The sequence below is a fragment of the Solanum dulcamara genome, chromosome 10, assembly GCF_947179165.1.
Source record: "Solanum dulcamara chromosome 10, daSolDulc1.2, whole genome shotgun sequence".
Classification (NCBI taxonomy): domain Eukaryota; kingdom Viridiplantae; phylum Streptophyta; class Magnoliopsida; order Solanales; family Solanaceae; genus Solanum; species Solanum dulcamara.
This window is the reverse complement of record NC_077246.1, coordinates 1,517,489-1,525,366: the sequence shown is the minus strand read 5'-3', so window position 1 is coordinate 1,525,366 and position 7,878 is coordinate 1,517,489. Positions and strand designations below refer to the sequence as shown.

Sequence of the window (7,878 nt, the reverse complement as noted above, 5' to 3'; positions counted from 1 at the left end):
TTGTATTCTTTAAAACATGTTATTGGTAATATTTATTTTAAAAATAAATAAATAAACATATACTAACGTTGATTATAAAATGCATATTAATATTTGTCAATATCCTTCCAACTCACTCGTTTTGAGATGCTAAACTTCTTTTTCGCTAGATTATATTAAAATAAGAATTAAATTCAATCAAGCTCTATCGATTTTATTAAAAATAAAATAAAATTAAAATCAAATCAATTGAGTACGGTTGATTTTAGGTCAATTTATATCGTATTTTCATAGCCACTAATCATCATTAGTTTTAAATTCATTCTATTAGTTGGATCAAAGCCCAATGTTGTTCCACTTTAAATCAATTGAGCTTGGTCTATTTTATTAAAAAAAATTAGAATTAAATCGATCGATTCGAATGCCGATCGAATTTTATAGTATTTCTATAGTCATCATTAGTTTTTAAATTTATTCTATTAGTTAGATCAAAGCCTAAAATTACTTCACATTAAATCGATCGAGCTCGATCCATTTTATATTAAGTCCATTAATTTAAAAGTCAGATCAAATTTTGTGATTTTTTTGGATAGTCACTATTAGTCGAGCCAACAAATACTTTCCCCTTTTGACACGAGAACAATACCGGGAGGGAAAAACGTCATCGTTTTACGTGACAATTTCTACTTCAAGTTTCAGCATATTTCTCCAGAGCAACGGAACCGGAGTTTTTTTTTTCTCTGAGTTTCTTCTGTAATGGCGGAGAAGCTCCAACCAGTTGAAGTTCAATATTGTGGAGTTTGCGGGTTACCCGCTGAGTATTGTGAATTCGGATCCGAATTTGAGAAATGCAAACCCTGGTTGATCCAAAACGCACCCGATCTCTACCCGGACCTTGTTAAAGGTTATTATAAACCCTAAAAATTTGAGCATGTAGTGCTATTATTTATCTATTTTCTTGTTGTTGTTGTTTTTTGGTTGATTAGTTTATGTATTTGTTTGTTTTTGCAGATTCCAATTTGAAAGAAGCTGATAAAGTCTCTGATCAGCTCCAGTCGACTTCAATCTCTGAAGGTAAACTTCTTTTTATTTCCTGTAAATTGAAACATGAGTTTCTTGGCTTTTATGAAGAAAAACAGTATTTATTTTTTATTTTTTTAAATTATGCATAGTACTGTGTTGTTTTGATGAATACAATGTTGAATAGATTGTGTTGTTTTATGTCGTTACGGAATGTCACACGTTAGCAATTTGAAGGATAAATCTTATAAGAAAAGTGGGGTATGAGTTATAGCTATTATAAAAAAGGTAGTGTGAAAGATAAAATAGGATTATTAGATATTAAGTAAAGACAAAATGAGAAAATAAGAATAATGTAACGATGCGATCACACCAAATCGGTCTTTGTATAAAATGGGACTTTTCATCTATGATATGATACAATAAAATTTAAGTAACAATTGAAACAAACATTATATTTAAACTAACAACACAATACAATACGATAGATAACAACTATCCAAACAAGTGTTGGGAACAACGGTGGATACAAGTGATATATCAAGAAGTAGAGGACCTATAAATAGATATACTCCTTCCCTTCCTATTTTATGTGAATGTGTTTGACTAAACAAGGAGCTTAAGAAAGATACAAAGACTCTTGAAAGTTGTTGTCGTAAACAAGCCATGACATTTTTGTAGCTATAAAATCGCATCATTAAGGATAGAATGGGGTTTCTAAGATGAAATTGTTTTCAAAAAGAAAAATGTTTCGTTCGTTTTGAACTGACTTGAAGGAGACATTGTTACATAAAATGACATGGATGGAGTAATTTTCTGTGAAAGACACCTAATCTTTTTTCACAATTTGGGACCTAATTGTTGTTTCAAAAGGAAACTAGAAATGAGAGGTTATTCCTCAAGTGTTCAAAGTCATTTTGCATCCCATCTTCTATCTTTTATAATTCCAACTAAATAGTGCCTCCTGAATGTACACCCAATGGATTATTGGATCCATATTGATGCAATGCGGCCTCGGTGCTTGGTGTTGTCCATTTTTGTCTTGAACCATCTCAAAACTCTACCACCACTAATGCTTAGCTAGCTGACAATACAAAAAGAGATCCGCATCCTCGCTCGAGCTCTTTACACATATAACACCAAATAACATATGTGATCCTTCTCCTTAAATTTCAACTATTAGGATTGCTCTTATCGTTGCCAATCAAGTGAAGAAGTGGCACTATAGGTATCCAAATGGTGCAGGAGATCGAATCCTCCCTGATTAAAGGTTTAATGTACTAGGACATTACTAGGAACAATTTACTGCCGCTCCCCCCTCCACCTCTATGAGTCTTGGTTCAATGATGTATTGTGATTATAAAGCATTTCAATTAGGCTTTGAAATTCTGCTACCTCCAAATCCCAAAGGTTCCTCCTAAATTGTCGGTCCGAGGAACATCACAATCTTGTAGCCTTCGTATATGTTGGATTGCATTCCTTTTGGCTCATGCTTCTTTAGATGTTTGATGTGAGCCTCAAAGTATTATATCTAGACCATGTGTGCTTCCAAAGGTTGATACTGTTCTTGTTCCCTACCTTGAATGTCATGTTGCCTCTCTCCGTTCCTTCACATTGTTCCTCCAAAGCCGGACCTAAAAGGGATAGTGATGCTTTTAGTCCTTCAACCCCCTTCTATGATTCCATATTTATCTGCTATTACCTTTCTTCGTAATGCATGCTCCTCTACCCCCAATCTGCACATCTACTTCTCTAACAGAGCTATGTTATAAACACACAAAACTTTTATCCTAAGCTCTCCATCTCTTTAAGGAACCCATTTATTCCATTGATTTCTTTGTCAACAACCTTATGTAACAACTGCCTATTCGATCTAGCGCCACACTGGTCGCTGATGGGTAGGACTAACTTCTTTACCCACACTGGTCCATTTTACCCAAACTCGTCCATCACATTGGAACCCTTGCTTATATTCCTCACACCCGGGTGGAGATGTTGTGGAACCTTTTACCCATGTAATGCCATACTCAGGCACCGAATAATGCATGCCTAGACATCTCAGCAAGTTCATTCATGAGTTTTGATAAAATTTGATTACTATTTTATTGTTGTCCATCAACTCACCTCACTCTCCTCCTTTATATGGACTTGAGACTGGTCCCCTCCGCAAACATTGGTGAAGTAAAGGTGTCACATAAGAAGAAAGCTGTGAGTGGGCTGTACTTCTTTTGTTGCTACACTATAGCCGCTTTACCAAAACAACCCCTTTCAGTTGCATTCTACAACACTTTGCTAGGGCATTGCATTACGTTAATGACCAGGAATGGTGAGAGAGTAGCACTTTTAGCTGAGCTTGCTATCAAATGGGATGAATCCTCCCGAACTCCCACAATGGAAGACGTGAAGATTGAAGAAACTTCACCATATTGCATAGCTCATATGTGTTAAAGGAGGAGTAATAATGAAAAATTTCAAAGATGTCAAGTTCCTTTTTGCTTATTGCAACTTTTCATTTCATCGCTTTGACTTGATGGTATTGAGAACTATGAGGTTTGATTTTGATATTCATTTAGCTACCTTCCAACAAATTGAATCTTGTTCTTGAACTTTTCTATTTGGCAAGTGTTAGAAATCTTGGATTTGGTATTTGGTTTGAGTTTCACGCGCATTTAATCTACCTTCTCACAAATTGAATTATGTTCTTAACCTTCCTCTTTCCATCTGCATTTCTGGGTTTTTTGTCTGTTCTTGGAAGAACAATATTTACTTGATGTTTTAAACCCTGTCTACCTTCCCTATGGGGCCAATAGTTGTAGAGAAAAGTTTGAACAAAGAACTATAGGGCTTGATTTTTGATTTTTTTTTTTGCTTTTGGATTTCATTTTATCCACTTTCCCCTTTGCATGTTAAAATTCTGTTCTTAACCTTTCTGTTCCCTTTGTTGGGTCAGGTTCTTCTACATCTAAGAAAGAAGAAGTCAAGCGCCTTCCTGGTGGAAAAATAAAAAAGAAAGTAAGAAATTTCAAGCATTTTTCTTTTTGTCTAATGCATATTAATCCTTCTTTCAAAATGTCATGGCTCTGTGCCATCCATGTGATGTTATAAGCTCTTAGAAAATTCGATGACGTGAAGTTCTTGTAATTCTCCCATTGAATTCTTGTGCCTGTAGAACTTTTCATTATTGTTCCCTAACAGCTATCTTCTTAAGGTTGTAGTTTGACCAACAAATTATGAATCAGGATCATTTTAATTGAAAAGTTTCACTCTTTTGTATTGAGATGTTAAGTTACAAATCTTGCTTTTATCATTTATATTCAAATAATGGATGGATGCTATTTCACCTTGTTGAACTAACTTGAAGCTGTTATGCTTCAGTATGGGTTTTCACTGCAATGTGAATATGCAAGCATCCTTAGTATTTTCTCCTTGTCTGTTCTTTCTCAGCAGAAGAGGCAATAGGTAGAGACTACAGAAATAAAAAGAGCAATCAGTTTACCAACCAGAAAAAATCAGTGAATTGGTTTAACTTCCAAAGTTACTACGGACATCTTTGTTGTTGGAAATTTTACATTGTTACATACTTATATTAATAAATTTCAGTTGAACTGTGTGATATTTTATTGCAACGGTGAATCTTTAATGTCTGGTCTGTGATATAATCTCTTTTATTATATGCCAAATCAAAGGTTTGCTTCTTTGGACCAATTTGACTAAACCTGACCTAGACGAATCTGGGAGGTCATTAAATTGCCTCTTTTCTGCAGCCATCTGTTAAGATGCTTGCAGTTCAGATATGCATTCATCGTTGTGGACGTAGTATAGGCATGGTTAAGAAACTTGGTTTCTGTGAGGTGTGGGGGAAAAGTAATTGGTTCATGGCCTTGACTCATGAGCATGATCACCCTCCATAGCCTCTCCACTGGAAGTTCTAGTGTCAGTTATTAAAATCAACTAGCCGAACTCACTATGTGTATTTGAAAAGTTCCCTAGTGGATTTCATTGAAATGATTCCATCTTATTGAGGTAAACTGAGCATAGAGATCCCAGATCATTTGGCATGATCTACTTTCCACTCTGTCATGGTGTAGCAGCAAATGAGGCTTATCTATTAGCACATTTCAACTTCCAATCGTTTCTTTTTGTCTTTTTAGCTGCTTTTTAATTCTGGCGCATTCTTCTGCTCCTTCCCTCACTCCCTCAGGAGAACCTCATAAGCAGTGGTAACTGAAACTATCATCTTGCCTAATGCTAACCTGAGTCCTCACTATATTTGAACAACTTTTCATATAGCGTGACTCTCATTTCAAGGCGTAGAATGGAGCCCTATCCATTGGTTTAGCAGTGGCACCACGATCCAAAAATATAATGCTGTGAAATTGGACTGATAAGCAAGTCTACAAGTTGTAAAATTTGATTGGTTGTTATTCTGTAGGATAAGCAGGAGATTATTATTGAAAAGGTCACCAGAAACAGACGAAAGAGTATCACTACCATCAAGGGCCTCGAAATCTTTGGTGAGCAATATCTGTAGTTGTATATTATCTTGCATTGTCTTGCTTCTCTTTCTGTCTTCCAAATTGCTACAATATTTAGCTTCGCTTATTTTGGACATTTTAGGTGTTAAACTAAGTGATGCTTCAAAAAAGCTTGGTAAAAAGTTTGCTACTGGAGCTTCTGTTATTAAGGTGTGTTGAAGTTGTGGTTTCTAATTTTCTCTGATGTGAGTTAGATGGATACCTAACCTGGATTGATGCTTTAGGGCCCAACTGAAAAAGAGCAGATTGATGTTCAAGGAGACATATCCTATGACATTGTGGACTTCATTAAAGAAACCTGGCCAGATGTATGTTGTTTTACCTTCTTATTATTGTCTTTATATGTCACACTCTGGTTACACTTGATGTCGTGTCTGGAGTTTCTACCATAATGTTCAATGTCGACCTTTAAGATGATAAATTACATCCTGTTTTTCTCTGACTATAATAAAAAGAAACAAAGTTTACAGTCGTACTCCATCATGCCTGGTATGTTGGTCATAAAAGTACTTCACTAATCTACTGAATCAAATTATGCACCTTTATAGGATGCACATACTCCCCCTGTTCACTTTTACTTGTCCACTATTCCAAAAATAGATTTTCACTTTTATTTGTCACTTTTAACGTAACAAGAAAAGACAATTATTTTTTCCATATTTCATCCTTAGCATTAATTACTTATTCTCCAAATCATTTTTCAAGACTTAATACGAAATATCAATTAATAGGAATAGTGTGGTAAAATAGCCTTGTCAATCATTGTTTTCTTAATGGGTGTGCCAAGTCCAAACGTGACAAGTAAAAGTGAAAAGAGGGGAGTATTTCATTCTGCTAAAGAAGTTTGTGACTGCATTTTGGTCGCTAGACTCGCTAACATATGATCAGTCAAAATCAGGACCAATGTTGAAAACTATGACATTAACATAAAAACAGAGATTTTTCAGCATCTGAATAGCTTGGGGCCATTGTCCTCTATGTTGGCATTGCCAACTTTTATTGGAATTCATTTCCCAATTAATGCATCTGAAGATATAATAATCTTATGCTTCACATATGCGACAAACAAAAGGGACTGACCAGTATTACCCCATCACTAGATGGTTTTTTCCTTTTCCCAGCCTTTGCTCCATGTGAATCCCCCTCCTTTTGCCTCAGCTCAGCATAAGAATCTTTTCTTTCCATTTTGTCAATTACTATTTCTGTTGGAGATTACATGTACTCAAAGAATGTTTTATCCACGTAATCATATCAACATCATGGTTGTTATTCTTTCCATGTTATCATATCAACATTTTATCCTTTTCACTGCATATACCATTTACTAATTTCTACTAGTAATTTGATTTAGCTTTAGACAACCCTTGTATCTATAATCTTAAAAGACTTTAGTTAGTATTGGAATAAAATAGCTCAGTGAATAAAAGAGGATTCATTTTCTAATTGGGAACACAGATATAGTCATACTTGTTCAATTGTCCAATTTCATAAAATATTAGCTGACGTTCATTAACTTTGCGGTTCTCAGGTTCCAGAGTCTGCAATATTCTTCATAGAAGACGGAAAAAAGGTTCCAGCTGCATAAACTTGGGCAGTGACATTCCTGTTTCCAGCAGGGTGTTTCCTGAACGAATGCTCGTAGCACTAACATTTTGATTATCTTTGACTTGAGACTGGGCAATGTGAGCACACTCTTATAGGCACATGGACAACGAAGATTATACATGGATTTAAGATTTGTACTTTATTGAGTTTGAGTTTGGAATTTTATCCTCTTCGATTTATTGCGTTTGAAATTTATTATTTCAATTTTATTTAGTGATTTTTCCAACATATACACCGATATAATCCAAAGGTATTGAGTTTGGTTTAGCTGATACTGTATACGCTATGTCCATCTTTGATGAAAGTTCATGTAACCGATCAGACTTGCTTGGGATAGCGGTGTAGATGTGTTTTAGCATTGTGAGCACATCCGATCACCAATGGCTTTTGATGTGGAGTCAATTTTGTTGAACCAGAAAATTATATTTGTAGCCCCACCTATTTTATGTTTCACATGCCTAATTAAAATTTTCTTTACATTTCAAAGTATTGAATTTGCCTTATAGATTTCCCAAGTTTCAAATATACTACAGCAACGTGTTTCATAAAGCCACTTTTTGTCTTAAGAAAGTAGGGGATTTTAATTAAAAGAGACTTTTGAGTTCTCTATTTGAGGATATAGGACATAAGTTTTAAAAATTGGGTAAAAGGGACTCTAGTATAATTAGGTATTAATGGGTTATGCTAATTTTAAAAAGAATATTTTTATACACCCCAAAGTTTTGCTATTTACAAATAG

General features: G+C 34.9%; 1 protein-coding gene across 1 annotated transcript; it reads left to right on the top strand.

Annotated features, from left to right (window-relative positions):
• Positions 1–621: 621 nt before the first annotated feature.
• On the top strand, positions 622–7,562 carry LOC129871545 (translation machinery-associated protein 22-like). The gene is made up of 7 exons (XM_055946486.1): positions 622–883; positions 991–1,053; positions 3,950–4,011; positions 5,432–5,513; positions 5,617–5,684; positions 5,759–5,842; positions 7,063–7,562. Exons 1-7 carry the CDS (start codon positions 736–738, stop codon positions 7,117–7,119), a joined length of 564 nt encoding a protein of 187 aa, XP_055802461.1. The 5' UTR covers positions 622–735; the 3' UTR covers positions 7,120–7,562.
• Positions 7,563–7,878: the final 316 nt, after the last annotated feature.

Excerpts from the sequence above, each read along its gene's own strand:
- LOC129871545 (XM_055946486.1), top strand. The coding sequence starts at position 736 with ATGGCGGAGAAGCTCCAACCAGTTGAAGTTCAATATTGTGGAGTTTGC. Across the intron at positions 884-990 it reads CTACCCGGACCTTGTTAAAG|ATTCCAATTTGAAAGAAGCT; the intron begins GTTATTATAAAC and ends TTGTTTTTGCAG. Across the intron at positions 5,514-5,616 it reads CAAGGGCCTCGAAATCTTTG|GTGTTAAACTAAGTGATGCT; the intron begins GTGAGCAATATC and ends TGGACATTTTAG.